At 39.2% G+C, this 18,874-nt stretch overlaps 1 protein-coding gene across 3 annotated transcripts in view; it reads left to right on the top strand.

Moving 5' to 3' along the window:
• POLA1 (DNA polymerase alpha 1, catalytic subunit) overlaps positions 1-18,874 on the top strand; it is a 294,407-nt gene that overhangs the window by 229,272 nt on the left and 46,261 nt on the right. For all 3 annotated transcript variants that reach the window (XM_021677907.1, XM_044911907.1, XM_044911908.1), the window contains one exon: positions 173-269. In XM_021677907.1, coding sequence (XP_021533582.1) covers positions 173-269 — 97 coding nt within the window. The remainder of the gene's footprint in view (positions 1-172; positions 270-18,874) is intronic.

The raw sequence follows: 18,874 nt of genomic DNA, 5'->3' as shown, positions 1-18,874 counted from the left end.
GGGGACAAATCATTAGTATGATTCTCTCCTTCTAATTCAACCCCCTTCTTAAAAAAAAAAAAAAAAGCTGCTTGATATAGAAGTTGAGAGTAGGGAATACACTCTGTTGAGAGTGATCTCCGTCACTCCCCTCGCCAGTAGTAGTATTCATTTATTTTCTGTTCTATTGCAGTATTCTGACAAGTCCCTGTACACCCAGCTGTGCTTTTACCGGTACATTTTTGATGCGGACTGTGCACTGGAGAAACTTACCACCGATCATGAGAAAGGTACGTTAAAATACTGTAATTACCTTTGAGTTTAAAGTGGAAATTTGCATCATAAAAGCCATACCTACTGTCAGGCTGTTCATGCAGCATCACACCGCTGTCTCAGAAGCAGGCCGTGGGGGCCCTTGTGAGCACAGGCTTCCCCTGCATGAGGGGCGGTGGTATAGGAATCCCCGGCTTTGGTCCCCACAGCCTGTCTCACATTGTTCTCTATTAAAGCAGGGCTTTGGGGGAGGAACAGTACAAAAAGGACTCTTTAAATGCTATATTTTGAAAATGCTATTTTCTATAGAGTTTAGTAATTGTAATAAAGTAAGCATAGGCAACGTGATCGTTGGACCTACAAAAACCAGGCATTACTACAGAAAAATAGAGCTGGAGTGTGTCTCTGCTGTTCACTAAAAGCCTAGGTTCGTTTTGAAAGAGAGGCATGGGGTGGAGTTATTTATTGATTCCATCCTAAGAGAGCGTATCTGCACCTTCGCCCAGATGATTGGATGCTGCCTGTAACCCTCACGCAGGACTTGCAGGGACTGTGGAATTTAATGGGTCTGGGAAAAGCTTTGTTCCATAACAAAGTATTTGAAAATGTCGTGACAAGTGCATGTTTTTTTTTTCTCCTACCTGAAAATCACATTGACAACTTTTCTATGACGTGTAAAGAACAAAAAAGGCAAATATCCACATTTTTCTTATTAGTTACCTGCAGAGTGTTTATGTTGTCAGTGAATATCAATTCGACATCTTGTTGGTCAGTATTAAGGCTGGAGGTAACCTTAAGGACAGAAACCTAAAAATACTGCTGGATTTCCTCCCGTAAGAATCTCCACGCTGCCCTTGATTTGGTCTTAACTGTTTTCAGTTCTAGTCATAATTGACCAGTTTTTTCCATCTACAGGATAGGCTAAAAATTATTTTTTAAAGGTCTTGACTTAATTGGTTTTGCTGTCCTTGGATATAAAACAGTTTACCGACAGATGGAGGAGTTGGTCCAAATATTAGTTTCTTGTTTTTGGATGTTCACCAAGAACTTGGGCTACGGCATATTTTCAGTGAATTAGTAAAGTTATGTAATGTGAAGAAAAATTTCTTCTTTTCATTAATAACTGAGTTTTTTTTAACTTCTGTTCATGGCTCATGTCTGGCCCATGTTTATTTTCAGTATCATTAATAGCTTTTTCTCTTTTACCCTTAAGGGCCTTTCCTTAAAGGCATTATGAGTTGAGAGAATTATGTACGGATTCTCTGATGAATACATTGTTTCTGTCTGTTTGTTACCTCTTTCTGGGTATCAGTATATTAAAAGTTGCTCCCCCTTTACTTCTTTCTGAATCTAGCCATTTCACATTGTTCCCTAGATATCTTAGACTCCAAGGGGATGGACTTCTCTTCCAGATATCTCCAAAATTCTTATCTGAGGCAGCTAAATCAGTCTTTCATGATTAGCGGTTTTCAAAAAGTCTGTTGACTCTTGGAGACATGTAGGAGTGATCTGGAAAGTCACTAAAGACTCTGGTTTTTTAGAGGAGTGTACATTGCTCTCCCAGAAAATAAGAGGGAACAAAATTGCTACTTAGAAGCTTCTTGCTTGGCAAGAGGGGAGAAGTATTGACAGTATCTGTACCCTCACACAATTTACTGTGGTTCTATTTCACAAGTTTAAGAGTTGGGATAGTTTTTTGTTTTTTTTTTTGTCATTTGCTTCTAATAAGTACACTGTCCAGGAGTTCAGGGTCATAACGGCACTATGTGTGAGTTATTGACAGGTTCTTCCACATGTCAGAAGGCTAAAGAAAATAAACTAAGAGAAAGATATTAAATGTATGTGTCACAGAAGGAACTTCATGAAATGTTCCAAGAACCTTTCATTTTATTTACAGAATTTTAACTATGAAACTATTTTTCCTTTTAGCTTTCTTCTTATTTACTATTCATGAGTTGCACTTTAGGAATGAGTGGATTAGTTGAAATTTACCTGCTCAGGGTGTTCTCAGATCACTCAGTAATATTAAGAGGTACTAGGGTATTTGTTAGTAGGGGGATATAAACTGAAACTCTGGGTTGTGCTTATCTGTATTCCAAGATCAGAGGTTTACTGACAAGTGACATTTGATAAGTTCCCCCTTAAGAGTCAGTTGGGGTGTGGCGCCTGGGTGGGCTCAGTTGGTTAAGTCTGACTCTTGATTTCTGCTGGGGTCATGATCTCAGGGTAGCAGGGCTCGGCGCTTAGCAGGGAGCCTGCTTAAGATTCTCTCTCTCGCTTGCTCCCTCTGCCCCTCTTCCCCTCTCAAAAAAAATGAATTGAAAAGCTGTGGCAAATATTTTTATTCAGTTTGGACCAAGCCAGAACACCAATAGATGTTACATCAGAAGTCTTGCGAAGAGTGACCGTCATTACATACAGTTACATTATTGAGAATGGAGTCTTAAGTATTGTCTGTCAACAAGTGCCCTGGATTTGGCGTGTGAGGTATTTACTGTCCATACTTAGCAACATTTCCTTGACTAAGATTGTTTTACCATTTCCCTTTGTAAAGCCCATATTTGGGGGCGCCTGGGTGGCTCAGTCGTTAAGCGTCTGCCTTCGGCTCAGGTCATGATCCCAGGGTCCTGGGATCGAGCCCCACATTGGGCTCCCTGCTCCGCGGGAAGCCTGCTTCTCCCTCTCCCACTCCCCCTGCTTGTGTTCCCTCTCTCGCTGTGTCTCTCTCTGTCAAATAAATAAAATCTTTTTTTAAAAAAAGCCCATATTTTAAGGGTTGTAACTGGATGGTGGTTTTAATTTTGGTTTGAAACTTGGCCATTTGGAAAAATCACAAATTATTTGAAAGAAGTTTATTTTTATGGTAAGAAGTAGCTCTTGTCAAAGCTTTTTCCTGTGCTTTGCTTTCAAACGAAGGTTTACAGACCATTAGTCCATAATGTGAATTAACCCCATTTGGTATTTTTCCTTACCTTTAAAATGCTAAAGGACTGTTATTCACTTTGGTGAAGTGTTTACTGCATATTCACTGTAAATACCTAACATTTTAAAAATCTTATTTCTGTAGGACTTTGGCTTTATTATTGGAACTGCTCCAGAATGTTACACAGATGGCATAATAGACCCAAAGGCACTTTTAGAGAAACATAGTGGCAATGTATGAAGTAAAAATCCATTTCCACAATGGCATCAAATAATGGTCCCGTTTGACTGCCTCATCCCATGGGGCCTTGGCTGGAGTAGGGATAAGTGAACAGTTTGGGGGAGATATGAATCCATTCAAGTCTTGTCCTAGTTATCTAAATTAAGTCTGAGGAGCAAAGAGAGTCTCTGGGTTTTCTCACCTGAACTTTTTAATTTTGTTTATTCAGCAGTGGTAAAAACAGTACATTACATATTTTCACTTATGTGTTGAGTGCCATCCCAGATGTCAAAGGAACTAAGATGGCCAAGGTTCCCTGCTCTGGAGGAGCTTACAGTCTATCGGAGACAGATTCAGCAGCAAAGTGTGATAAACCACCAATCTGGTCAGGTTGTTATGGAAGCAAAGAAAGGGAGCCACGAACCACCTTTGTTTTTAGTAGACTATTTTTTAGAGCAGTTTTAGATTCACAGCAAAACTGAATGGAAGGTACAGAGATTTCCTATGTACCCCCTCCCCTACTCCCATACAGGCACAGCTTCCCTCATTGTCAACATCCCCCACCAGAGTGGCACATTTGTTACAATTGATGAAGCTACATTGACACAGCATTATCATCTACAGTCCACAGTTTACCTTAGGGTTCACTCTTGGTATTGGACATTTGTTGGACAAATCCGTAATGACATGTATCCACCATTGTAGTATCATAGTGTACTTTCACTGCCCTAAATTCCTCTGTGCTCACCCTATTTATCCCTTCTTCCCCACTATCCCCTGGCAAGCACTGATCTTTTTACTGTCTTTGTAGTTTTCCCTTTTCCAGAATATTATATATTTGGAATCCTATAGTATGTAGCCTTTTCAGATAGGCTTCTTCCATTTAGTAAGATGCATTTTAAGTACCTTCTGTGTCTTTTCATGACTTGAGTTTCATGTAACTTTCATGACTTGTCTTTTTAGTGCTGAATAATATTCCATTATTTAGATGTACCACATTTTAAAATTTTTTTAAAAGATTTATTTATAGAGAGAACGCAAGTGCAGGAGCGGCAGAGGGGGAGAATCTTCAAGCACACTCCCTGCTGAGTACAGAGCCTGATTCGGGGCTTGATCCCACGACCCTAAGGCCATGACCCGAGCCAGAATCAAGAGTCAGATGCCCAACTAACTGAGCTACCCAGACGCCCCAGGATGTACCACATTTTAAGTATCAATTCACCTACTGAAGGATACCTTGGTTTCCAAGTTTCAGCATTTCTGAATAAAGCTGCTATAAACATTCATATGTAGGTTTTTATATGAACTTAAGTTTTCAACTCCTTTGGGTAAATAATAAATATCAAGGAGTGTGATTGATGGCTCATATGGTAAGAGTATGTTTACTTTTGTAAGAAATTGACAAACTGACTTCCAGAGTGGCTTACCATTTTGCATTCCCACTGACAATAAATGAGAGTTCCTGTTACTCCACATCCTCACCAACATTTAGTGTTGTCAGTGTCCCAGATTTTGGCTAACCTAATAGATCTCGTTGTGGGTTTTTTGTTGTTTTTTTTTTTTTTGACGTAGGGTGGAGGGAGAGAATCTTTTTTTTTTTTCCCAAGATAGAGAGGTGGGGGAGGGGGAGAGGGAGAGAGAGAATCCCAAGCAGGCACCATGCCCAGTGAGGAGGCTGACAGGGGGTCTCACAACCTGAGATCATGACCTGAGCCAAAATCAAGAGTTGGACACTTAACCGACTGAGCCACGCAGGAGCCCTGGTGTCTTGTTGTTTTAAGTAGCATTTCCCTGATGACATACGATGGGGAGCATCTTTTCATATGTTTATTTGCCATTTGTATATCTTCGGAGAGGTGTCTTTGGCTCATTGTTTTAATTGGGTTTTTTTTATTGTTGTGTTTTAAGAGTTCTTTGTGGGGACGCCTGGGTGGCTCGATCAGTTGGGCGATGCCTTTGGCTTGGGTCATGATCCCTCGGTCCTGGGATCGAGTCCTGCACTGGGCTCCTTGCTCAGTGGGGAGCCTGCTTCTCCCTCTGCCTGCCGCTCCTCCTGCTTGTGCTCTCTCTCTGACAAATAAATTTTAAAAGAAAGAAAAAAAAATAAGAGTTCTTTGTATATTTCGGTGCCCCTGGGTACACTCCATGCTGGGCATGGAGCCTGCTTCAGATTCTCTCTCTCCCTCTGCCCCTCTCCCCCTTAAAAAAAAAGAGAGTTCTTAGTATATTTTGGATAATGGTCCTTTATCAGATTATGTCTTTTGCAAATATTTGCCCTCAGTCTATGGCCTTTCTTTTTATTCTATTGAGCACAAATTGCCTTTTAGCTTTAGTGTTTGATTTTACCATATTCGTAAAACAAAACAAAACTTTTTCTGTTCCTGTTCTCTTCCCAGATGCTTATCTCCTCTTACTCTCTGTCAGCTGTTTGTAGTAGGATGTTCTATTAGTCTGCAATGCCGGCCACAACAAGGTACCACATACTGGGTGGCGTAAATAATAGAAATGTATTTCCTGCCAGTTCTGGAGGCCAGAATTCTGAGATCAAGGTGTTGGCAGGGTTGCTCTCTTTTGAGGCCCGTCTCCATGGTTTGTAGGCGGCCATCTTCTCCCTGTCTTCACATGGTCTTCCCTCTGTAGGCATCTGTGTCCTAATCTTTTCTTACAAGGACACAAGTCCTATTGGTTTAGGGACTGCCCTGGTGACTTCATTTTAACATAATTACTTCTTTAAAGACCCTATCTCCAACTATAGTCACATTTTGAGGTACCGGGAGTTAGGACTTCAACCACCACCACCCTGCCCCCAGTATTATTTGGTGGGAGGTGGGACACAATGCAGCCAGTAACAGATGGTCTTCTTGGTGAATTTTTCCACAAACCTCTTTCAACATGTTGTGTTTCTCTCTGTCAGAATTGAAACACCAGGTTTTAGGACTCTGTTGAAGAAAGGAATTGAAGCTAAAGTATAAAGGTTAGCAAAAAGATGGTGCTGTAACCTTAGCCTTATGAAAAGCATTTGTCAGGAAGCCCAGTTTCTCAATGGAGTCTCTTTAGGCCTAGAAGGACCATTCTTCAGGTCACCCCTGTTTCTTGCCAAAGGATGTGGGCGACCACAGCCCACCAAGCAGTGCCTGTCAAGGTTGCTCTGCTTCTTCACTCCTGTCAGTGAGGTGAAATTTCACTCACTTCCCTTCTCACGGTCCTCACAACAACCCCGTGAGGTGGCAGTGGATTGTCCCCCATTATACTGATGAAGAAATTGAGTTCTGTAATACAGGCTTCCTTCCTTTACATTCCCAGCGCACCCTTTAAGTGCCCTTCTCACAGGACTTACCCTGAATTGTTTTATTTGACTTTCTCTTCCACTGAGTTCATTGAGGCAGAGGGTTGTATCTTGCTTATCTGAACTTTGCCATTTGGGGCCAGCCCACTAAATTTTCACTGAATGAATTTTTAGTAGAAAATAAGACCACACAAGCAGTTTCAAGGATATTGGAGCAGTTAGTCCTAGGAGGTAATTCTCTCCATGAATGGAGGGCAATGTGCATTAAAAATTTTAGATCTTCCTATATTGCTTGGCTTGACTCAAGTGTGCTGTAAATTAATGTAACTGAAGTTCCTTAGACATTTTCAGATTTAGTATCTGTCGTTTCAGCTCTTTGCAAGTTATACTGAAGACAAGTACATTGTGTCTCTCATTTCGCTGATGCCAAATTTGAATTGAATCAAAAGAATGTCAAGTCACTTAACTAGTAAGTGAGCCAACCTGACTGCTCCTCACCCACACTGCCCCAGAATCCTGTTCTCTCCTCACCCTCAGCTAGTTACACTCATGAAATGTACTAATAATTGTATTACTTTATAGAAAATGAAGACCCAAAAGAGAGACAACAGCTAGTACTGAAAAGTGAAGGAATCTAAAAAAGTGATTTTTTTTTTTTTTTAGTGAGAAAATTAGGGTTCTATGAGAGAAATTATATGCTTTAATGTCTTTGGGCATTTGGAGATTTCTGAGGGTCTCAAGACAGATCCCTTTTCAGTGTTGAGAATTTCCCCTATTTTCCTGAACTGCTGAAGTGAAAGCTGGAGAGTTTTATTATTGCTGGAAGTACTGAAATAAAAGTAGCAAAGAGCCCCTGGAGTCCTCTCTAAGCCAGTTGACAGTCTTAGAATTTACTTTGTTAAATCCTTGCAAGAAGACTGTCAGAGAGACTCTCTGGTCCACTTCTTCTTGTACCACTTTTTTAAGCCCATGGGTTATCCTCCTGAAAAAATTGTTGTCAAATTTTAGAAATGAGCCTTTTCTCTGCTTTTAATAACTAATAACAGGTAAAGCACACACAAAACAATTCACTCCTACCAGATACATATAAAAGGAGAAAGAAGGTCAATTAAGCTCTAATCTACCCTTCTTTAAGTTATATTTTTTATAATTATGAAAAAATTTTTTTAGAAAAATAGATTTTGAAATGGGTAACTTATAAACTCCACTTTCCTTTTCTTTCATTTTCTTACAAATAAAAAAAAAATGACCTGAGGTGGTTTCTTATTTTTTTAACTATCCCTTTAATTAGTTGAAGTGAACTTTCATCATAGGATTCTAATGTGGCAATTGAGAACATAGTTAGCTCTCTTTTTATGATTATGAAGTGATTGTAGAAACACATAAAGAATTTTGATAATAGAAAAAATGGTTCATATAACCCTGACCTTCTGAGGAGGGTTGTTGCTGATGTTACTAGACATTACATAGTTTTAATCTTTAATGATTTAGGGAAATACTAACAATATGTTAACGTCCAACACTAAGCAACCATTATGATACTAATTTGTAGCTTGTATGCAAGGTGGAACAATTAGTAAGAAACACTGGAATTGTTCACTTGTCATCTCTGGTTGGATTGGAGGTAATTCTCCTTTATACTTGTATATACTTTCTAAATTATATAATCTGAGCATGTACTGATTATCCAGCAAGAAACAAATTATAGACACTGAAATTTTACAAATAAATGTTTTACAGAACTTGAAATAATTATTTCAATAATTTAGCAGTTGAGGGAGAAAATACCATACAGAAGAACACAAGTCCGCTTTTTCTCTGTGCATTTTTTTCCCAAGTCAAACCAAAGATCTTGTTATTCACAATGTGATCAGTATACCAGCAGCATAGGCATCACCTGGGAGCTTGTTAGAAATGCAAAATATCGGGTCCTCCCCAGACCTTCTGCTTCAGCATCTGCATTTTAACAAGATTCCCAGGTGATTCCTAGGCACATTAAAGTTTGAGAAGCACTGATAGGAGACACTCTTCGCTCTTAACAACTAAAGCCTACTCCCGTTTTATTCACCCGTTGGTTAGGTCCATACTTTTGGCAAGACTTTAAAATGACAAGTGTGCAAACTACAGAAGGCCTACCCAGGTTTACGGTCGAATTGGCATGACAGCCTGGTCGTTTGAAATACGTTTTGTAATTAAACTTAAAAAATGTAGTGGCCTGACAAGGGCCAGGAGAAGGGGCAAAAAAGCAAGGAAGCCTGAGTTCTTCTGCTTTGTTTCTTCTTAACTAAGTAAGAAGAAAAGTAAAGGAAAAGTCAGTTAAGATTTTCAAAATGGCTTTCAGCTTCTTGGGATCAGTGGCTTGTAAAAGAGAGAACAGGAATGCAGTTCTTCCCCCCTGCATCCCAGGGCCGTTCTGGATGTGCCCGGAGTGGCAGGCACCCAGCCGCCACATCCTGGGCCTCATTACGACATTGGTCTAACACATTTGCAAAGACTTCAAGGCATTGAACTAGAATTTTTTTTGGCTTGAAAACAAGATTCTATTTCTTATATTTTGCTACTATAAAATTTACTTTGGTGTTTACTTTTCCTTGTGTTGCTGACTTTTCTGTTCGATTTTTATGCTCGGTACAAGAATGACAACATTGATAATTTTCCAGTGGCAGCATGGAGTTTCATACTGCTTTGTTCTTCTCTCTCAGTACTGCCTATTTAGTTTTTGTTTTGTTTTTTAACTAAACATGACTTTGCAATGTGACAGAAGAGAAACTACATTTTCCAGGAAATTGTCACCATAGTTGCTTTGCCTGTAAGTGGATGTGTCTTGTCTCTGTACATTTTCTGTCATTTTCTTTAGGATAGCTAAAGTACTCTATGAAAGTTGCCATATATTTGAGCAGCAAACTTGCAGATTCTGATAACGTTCCTTTTCTTTGAGCCCATTTCTGTAAATAGACATTTAACGTTTTGCACTTTTATGTACGAATGGACTTACAGACATGCTGTGGTAACAGATACATTATTAGTTTTATAAAATCCTTTCCTGTTACATCTTTTCAGTGGGCAGGCTTCTTGTCCCTTTTGTAGGAATAAGTACAGCAGTGCAAAGGTGGGCACCGATGTTGCAGTATCTATGTGATAGTTCTGTGGTTGATGGTCCTCATTTGCAAAACGTTGTCATTTTTTGGGTGCTTAGGGTAGGGAAAACCCGGTAAGATTTTTCTCGTGTACTTTTTAAAAATATACTTCTATCACCAATGAAGGAAAAAATATTGAACAATTTCAGGCAGTTAGACCATAATGTGAGCTAATCACTTTATTTTGAAGAGAAGTATTTTTAAACAGTTGAGCTAGCGAATTTACTTTTAAAATGTATTGTGCTTACACAGTAGATGGTTTTATTTCCATGATGTTTTTTACTACATAATTATACATCTTAATTACGTAATTACTATCATAATTATTATGTAATTGCATGTACTTCCACTAATTACAAAATCAGGAAGTGTAATTATCTAGTAAAAACTTTATGAAATTTCATGCACTAAAAATTATTTAAAAGGCTATTCCAGTGGTCTACTGGAAGGCTTTCCATGTTTAATCTGACTTTAGATCAGATTTAGTCCTGACTTTAGTCCTGACTTTAGTTTAAAACTTGAATGCACAGGCCAGGACAAGAAGGACAATTATAGACAGACCAACACAAAGCTGAGTATTGTGATACAAGTAAGATGGCCTTTGTTCCTTAGGAGTTAAAGCCAGGGAGCATTTGAATTTCTTTGTGATTATGGAGTTATAAAAATAACATCTTATGTTTGAGGTAGGTATCACAAAAACTGTCAGTGAAAAGGGCAGTTTTTTTCTTAGGAAAGAATTGATTAATAGAATTAAGAATCAAGGAATTTAGATTACCAAACAGCCAGGCCTTCTGTAATTCCTTAATGTGAATGGCTTATTTAGCGACGTCTGTCTTTCAAGGCAAAATAATAATAATGTCATTATTATTTAAAACTGTTTCTTTAGTTTGAAGAGGGTTTTTTTTCCAGTTTGTGTTTATATTTACCGAGATAGGAGAAAACATATCGAAAGAGCATAATCTTTTTCTACCACTGCTTGATGTCAAAAGCACCTTTTGAGACATAAACATATACCCACAAACATGTAACATCAGACCCTAAATAAAGACAGAAGGTTTAATTCAGTAAACCTATGATGCCTTTACCATTCAAAGCGACATACAAATTGCACAGTGAAACAATAGTCATGACAGCAAATTAGATATGACATCTAAATTACATTACAAAGAGAAATCCCAGAACCATTTTGGTCTGTAGAAGTCTGTTTTAGCCCAGGTTTAAAACCCAGTCTAGAGATGTCTTTATTGTCTAAGTAGGGTAATGTTGTAGAAGACTAATTGGAGGTTGGTTGAATTAATTGCAGATTAATTAGGAGAAAGGGCTTATAATACTCATGGCAGAGAAGAAAGTAGATCCTTTAAGTATCATGATAAAATGTACTCTAAGTTTCAGGAATATTAAATTATCAGTATTTGTGTAACATCTATAATAATCTGTTATAACATGACTTAAAGTAGTTGGGGTTAGATATAGTTATACTCAATTTTCCCCTCAAAATTAGTGCTTTTCACCGGAAATGTATTGGATCAGCTACTTACAATGTATAATCAGTTACTTCTTTTAAAAATGCAACCTTCAACATTAAAAGGTCTGTAGTCTTAGAAGCAGATGACATTCCTTTTTTTTTCTTAAATATTTCTAAAGAAGCACTCTGTGGTTTTATCAGTTGCTGACTTTGTGTCCTTTTTATACCAGCTCAAATTTGTAATGTGACTTTTTTTTTTAAAGTGAAGAGATAAAAAAAAAAAAAAACCACCAGCCCCACTTGCTTCAAGTAAATTAGAGGATATATAGTTATCCATAATTGTCTCATGCTCTCAGAGATATTTGGGATTTAAGTAGATTTGTTCTGACTTGTATTTTTCTCTAATAGTCTGGGATTATTTTTAAATTGCATACCCTTGGGGTGCCTGGGTGGCTCAGTCAGTTAAGCGTCTGACTCTTGATTTCAGCTCAGGTCCTGATCTCAGGGTTGTGGGATCGAGCCCCACCTCGGGCTCCGCACTCAGCACGGAGTCTACTTGTCCCTCTCCCGCTGTTCCTCCTCTGCTCGCTCGCTCGCTCTCTCTCTCTCAAATAAATAAATAAATAAAATCTTTTAAAAAAATAAATTTCAGGGGCGTTTAGGTGGCTCAGTTGGTTAAGCATCTGCCTTCAGCTTGAGTCATGATCCCCGGGTCCTGGGATCGAGCCCCACGTCGGGCTCTCTGCTCAGCGGGGAGCCTGCTTCTCCTTCTGCCTGCTGCTCCCCCTGCTTGTGCTCTCTCTCCGTCAAATAAATAAATAAAATCTTTAAAACAAATTGCATACTCTTTTCCTCTTGGGTATCTTTGCTCATTGACCTAGCCCTGAATTTAATGTCTCCATCATTTCTTAATTGTCTTGACTCAGTTGTGGTAACCTTTCTTCTCAGAAGTGCTTATGCTCCCTCCATTGAGGTAGGAATTACCTCTCCTGCATCTTCTTAGTCTTTTGCTTTGATTTTGGTTTTTACCAGTTGCATGTGCCATACCAGAATAGTCTTTAATGGTTAAAAGTTAAGTGTTTCTGACTTGACTTTCTGACTACAGTGCAGATTTAATTTTTAAACTGACAATGTTTAAATTGACTGGGTTGTTTTGTTTTGTTTTGCTTTGCTTTCTTTTCGTATAAACTGGCATATGTTTTCATTACCCTCTGTAATTCTTTAAATTTTTCATCATTATCAAAGGGAAGCAACCCTAACTTTTGAATTTTAATTGTGTCCTTGTGATGGCTTCAGTTACCCAGTAGCCCCACGCCCAGATCTGGTGTTGATTTGCACGTGATTAGTCAGTGCTCATGTATAATTTTAGGCTGTACTATCGTGTCCATATAATAGGTGTTTGCTACCCCTCTATACAGGGAAAACCCATCATCAATTTGACTCATTCTTAGAGGACTTCTTCCTATAGTTGTTATGAATTTATTCACATCCATCAGCATTCTCTTACCTTGTGGCCGATAGGACAGTGACTAGATGGAATTAGTAGCCTGCCACTGAGCTCAGTTGTGAATTAACTTTGATTGCATTCTGCCCATGTAAAGGCCCTGGGAAACCTTCTTCCCGTTGGTCTGTGAGCCCTGCTAGCCTTAGCACCATCCCTTAGAGCTTAAGGCTTTAATCAGCTGTGCTCACAAAAAGATAGGTTTGCTGGCTAATTTTAGACACTTGTGTGCTTTGGTTGTTTTAAGAAATTATTGTAAAACCAAACTCACAAATAGGATCATAAAACTAGGTCTCTGCGTAAGTCTGGTTTTCTCTGTTTGTCTCTTCTTCATACCCCATCCCTAAGATTCGTTCAGTGAGTGTTGCTGCGCCTCTGCCTTGTGTGATATGTAAAGGGCACAGTGTAAGCAAGACCTGGGTCCTGCTTTAGACATAATAATACTTGTGATCCTTTTCTTATTCATGTATTCACCCTCTAAGCAGCTACTTGTTATAGAGCTTTACTTGTTATGGAGAACACTCACATCCCTTATTTTTTACTTTTCCCATTAGAAAGGGTAGTTGACATTTTTCCGATGGAAAAACAACCTCAAATTGATGAAATGACCCACCTGAGGTAGCAAAGCTGGGGAGTGTGAGAGCCCAGTGTTCTTTCTGCCCGTGTTGCAGCTGCCCTTTTCTTAATCTAGTAGAGAGACTTCAGCCTGAAGGCAAATGACTACTACACAGGAGTGGGGAGTAGCTCGGGGAAAGTTCCCTGTGGGGGTGGAACCTGAGCTCAGGCTCAAAAAGTGGATGAGACTGTAACACGCACAGATGCAGCCATGTACTTTGAGACTAAGTTTTGTCTTTCTTGCTATTCTTTAAGTGCTTTATTGCTTATCTGGCTTTTACAAATTAAAGCACATCATTTGACAAATGCATGATGATTTTAAAACATATCTGAATTGGAGATTTGGTCAAAAAAGTGCTTATTAAGAGGCTGGTTTATGTGAAGCTTTAAACCCAACACTGGAAGCTAAGAGGCTCTTGTCTCTTCACTCCCCACCGTAACCAGTGGTGGTGCTTTGAAAGAAGTTGACTCCATCCTGTAGGATACATCTGTCAGAAGTGTATCAAAATGTTTTCCTATCTTAAATAATTTCACTCAGAATATAATAATGTAAGTATTTTGACATGAAAATGTTACATACTGTGATATATCCACTTAGCTTAAAACAGATGTCTTTAACTTTGAAAGAAAGAAGTATGGCAAGACAAAACAAAACAGAAATAGGAATTAAAAGAGATGAATGACAAACTGAACTAGTTTTATTTAGAAGAGGCAACTAAAGTCCTATTAACACTATGACCATAGAATGTAAAAATGTTTTACTTGAAGCATGATTAAATTTTTTTTTTTTTTTAGTATCATCATGGTGAATGTTTAGACATATGCAGGACCTGTTCGTAAAGTACATGTTTGCTGCTGAAATAATTCCTGTTTTATTGGTGGATTATATATTGTCTTACCAAAAATATTATAGATGCTAATAAGTCAGTAAAATCCAAGATAAAAGAGAGGGTCTGCACCTGAGCCTGTGTTCAGGAAATTATTCAGCAGAGCATACTTTGGTCTCTCTTAGTGAAGGCTTTATCACATTTAACAAATGTGCCACAGTAAATTTATTAGTATGCTACAAAGAAATTTTCAAAATAATTAAGACTAAACTACACTTGTCAAAATAAATGAATGAAATACAATTTTGAATCATCTTTCTTCACTTATTGCTCATTTGCATAATTCAGTAACTTACACAGGAGTCTTTCAGTCATTGGTGTGAATTAGCAAGGTTCTGCTTTTCCTTGTTGTACGGGTGGGAATTATGCTACCATGTAATTAGCTATTCCAGACATGGACTAACGGGAAATACCAAAGGGCACAGCAAAATCTAAAGAGACAAGGCAGGGAATCTAAAGACAAGAGACAATCAAAGACACCCAACAAACTCAAGCTGGTAGACCACAGGGAATTTTGAATGAAGCCTCTTAATTTATTTTGAGAATAAGAAATCAGTAGTATGAGAGAAATCTCAACAAGATTAGCTGACTAAGCCTACTTAAAAAAATATATCTCTATAGTGCATGGTGTGCCAGGTTAACCACTCCTGTTTGTTAGTCTGTATACAGCTCAACAAATAGCTGGCAAGGCCTTTCATGGGTATATAGTGGCTTTCCATTGAGGTTTTCACTCTTTGAAGGAGGTCGTTTATACCAATGAGATCTGTAGATGCAAATTGCTTTCCCTATATGTGAGGGGTCATTCCTTTCACAGCCGACTTGCTCATCTCTTTTATAGAGGTTTTGTTATTTTTCTACTGCCCCCAAAGGAATGATGTTAATCACACACACCCCCATACCCACCCCCCAACTTAGCATCCAAATCTTTTCCCTCCAGCTCTGTGAAACTTTTGTGTGCTGATCTTTGAGAACAAAACAAGCTGTTGGCAGCAGTCTTTAGCCCTGAATTAGGGAACTTTTTACTTCTCTCAACCTGGAATTTTTTATTTTTATTTATTTATTTTTTTTTAGATTTGCTTCTCTTTTTCACCTCATTCAAAGGAAATACCTTTCTCATTGCAGCAGTGTGTCACTGTCACATGCTGCGGCATGTGGGAAATCTTGGAAGGGAAGCAGTGTCCTGAGAATGTCATTTTCAGTTTGGATTCCCCAATGATGTGAGCTCATAGGAACTAGAGGAACAGAAAAGTGAAGGGATCAATTTAAGGGTTAGCTGTGAAAACCTAACTTCTGATCCTGTTACTGAGTGTGGCGGGGGGTGGCGCGGGGAAGATAATGTTAGTCTTTTGCCTAAGCTTAAAAAATCATACAAACACTCATAGGTTTTAACCTACAATGTTCAGGAGTCTTAGGAAGAAGGGGTTTCGGACACACACGGTATGAGCACTCTGTAAATACTTGTTTGTTTCCTTCTTTCCTCCTTGCCTTTCATCCTCCCTTCCTTCTTTTTGTCAGCATTTGTTGAGCACCAAGGGCACTGACTGGGGCTCCTGGAAGGCAATATAGGGTAGTAGTTAAAAGCCAGAAGAGCCAGTTCAAGTGTTGGCTTTCCATCTCTTGTTAAATAAGTAACATCTGTACAGCTTGCATGAGAGTAACACCGGCCTTGTGGGACTCTAAATTGAAAGGATAATATTGAAACACGGTGATATGTAAAATGCCTGGAACAGTGCCTGGCACACAGTAAGTATGCAAAAAACGTCAGTTGTTTTATTACTTCTAAGAATAACACTTTATCCAAACCACTGTTAGAGTACTTAGTATTACAGTTGCTGTGTGGGTCTCTGTAGCCTCTCATTGACCATGCTTTGTTCATACTTGTATCCTCAGCATCTAGCACAACACCAGACATGTTTTAAGTGATCCACTCTTCATACTGAACGATTACAGTATGAAAAGGTATGGTCCTTGGTCTCAAAGAACTTCAAATTGATCTCAGTAACTCCTTTTTTAGTCTTCTTACATGAGGTATACTAGAAAAGATGAATTTAATTCTCATTGTTAGTGCTAATGGAAGAGATTGAAACACAAATAATCCGCAAATAATTTCCATTTTCTTGAGATACATCCCTTTGGCATGTGTTACATTAATATTAAGCAATCAGTACTAACTATTGGCTCCTTTCTAGGGAGGGTAAAAAACAGTTTGTGTGCTAGAAGGCAGCCAAACCGAGTTCCCAAATCATGTACCTTTTAGCAGATTTCTTCTGGTTTTGGGGTGGTTTTTTGTGTTTTGTTTTGTTTTGTTTACACTTCTAAAAATGACACGTACCCAGATGCCACTGTCAGATATCTGATTCAGTAGGTCTGGGGTGGGACCCCGATAGCTGTGTATTTTAAAAAAGCTCCACAGTGACTTCGATGCACACCCACAGTATTGACAATCTTCGAGTTAGTGAAACTCTTCAAACTTTAATATTGCTTCTTGTCAAATATGCATTAAGTTTGACTTTGATATAGAAAGGGAGATTGGGTGGCATCTAGATAACAATTTAAATAGTAGAAGGGAAAATGAAGTCAAACACATGAATTATTTCCTAGATAAAGGAATCATTTATGGTACTATATGAGCTAATACAGCATTTTAGAATAAAGTGAAGGAAAAAATGGGCTAGGGAAAAGTAAGTAAGAAAAACCTTTTCTGGTAATGAGCAAATGGAAGATGAAATAAATGCATTTCAACAAAATTGGCTATAAAGAACATGTTATTTTCCCTATTAACTTACATCAAAGAAGTAGGAATGGGCTTCTGTGGAGGGTTGGGAATCCTCGAGAAGACTGGATGGGTTACAGGGAAGGTATTAAGTTAGAGGCTAACCCAACCCTGGTATTTAGGCATCTCCACAGTTGGATTTCTGGGACCTTTCCTACCTCCTGTCATTTTCTCCTTATCTCTGGGCCTAGCCAGGTGGATCCTGGTAGATCAGCCTTCTGCAGTTTCATATTGCTTCCTGTCCCTGAAAGGTCTGGGACAGGATGGTAGTCCTGGAGGCATTAGAAGGACACCTCTGGGCACCATGGTCATAGGTTGGACTTACCTTGGATATCCAGGTAGAAGAAGTAACTTGGCTCGCTCCATTTCCCAGTGTTGGGGGTCTTAGGGCTAGAAAAGAGTGGCTGTTGGCTTTCAGATCACTCCCTTTTGCCTAGAAGGATCGAGACAGCACCTCTGTGGTCCTCACAGATTAGACCCCTCACCGGTCCCTGAGCGGGCCTTGACTCCACCATGGCTACCACTCCCGGCGCTTGGGTTTCCCCTGCCTGCATCGCCCACCTCGACCCAGTCTCTCCCTGTTGGTATTCTGTTCATCCTTTAAGACCTCCCAGCTAGAAGTGAGCTCTTTGTCCTCCAAACTCCTGTGGCTCTTAAGCACTGCCCCTCACATGTTATAACTTTGAGGACAGCACCATGCTTGCTATGTTACTGTATGTCTGATGGCAACTTGCACATGATAGGAGCCTAATAAATGGTTTGTGAAATTAATGTCTTCCAGGATACTTGATAGTAGAAACATAATTTGTTTTTTATAGAATGATATTTATAGAATACTCTTCTGACTCTATCCTCTTTTCTCTGCTATTTATTTCCCATCACACCCATCACACCATCCAACTGCATGACAATATTTTCCATCCATGTATATGCATACATTCATCCAACATTTAGCCCATGCCCTCACAACACAGACTTAATTTCCCACCTTAATTTACCTCCTTTCTGATAATTCCTGGTAGAGTTGGGCTCTACCTCCAGGATGTACCTCCAGGACATTGCATAAATTCCACCCTGGAAATTTATTTGTTCAAACCGTTAGGTTATATAAATCAAACTGATGCCCTGCTATATTAGTGGAGTGAACTAAAAAATCTACAAGTTTACCCTGTCCAGGCCTACTCGTTGCCCTCCAGAAAGTATATACATGCCACAGCAGTTGGCCATTTTGCCTGCAGGGTTTTCTAGTGATGTACGGTTTTAGCTCTTTAATGACCTTGCTGTCTTTTGAATTTCTCCTGGCACTCCAAATGGGTTGCTTGGTTTACAAGTCTTTCTGATATCTCGAAATGTCTAGAGGCCATCTCCAGAGAGGCGTCTGAAGGCCAGGAGATGAGTGGCTGCTGAGAGGCTTGCACACTGCTCTTCCCTTGTCTCCCCACCGGACCCTCAGTTGAGCAGCATACTGATGGCAGTGTCAGTTTGTAAACACGACTCTTATGAATAGGCTGGGGCCGGGGAGAAAAATAGTAAGCCCCTGTGGTACTGTGTCTTGGGTGTAACCTGTAGACACACTCTAACAGAGTAATCATTGCACGATATAATTGCGGGAGACTGAACAAGTTAGAAAATCTATTCCTGGTTTGCCGCTGACTCACTTTGTGGCATGGGCAAAGCATTATTACCCTTTGATTTAGTTGTCTTATTTGTTCAAAAAAGGAAAAATAATATGTGTTTAAAAAGCACTCTGAAATTCCTCTGAAAGCAGGTCTCTAAGTGCAAAGTACTGTTGTTGTTTTTTATCATTATTATTAGT

Source organism: Neomonachus schauinslandi, chromosome X (assembly GCF_002201575.2).
Source record: "Neomonachus schauinslandi chromosome X, ASM220157v2, whole genome shotgun sequence".
In the NCBI taxonomy this organism is placed as follows: Eukaryota; Metazoa; Chordata; class Mammalia; order Carnivora; family Phocidae; genus Neomonachus; species Neomonachus schauinslandi.
The sequence above is the reverse complement of the archived record's forward strand: the minus strand, read 5'-3'. Positions and strand labels throughout refer to the sequence as shown.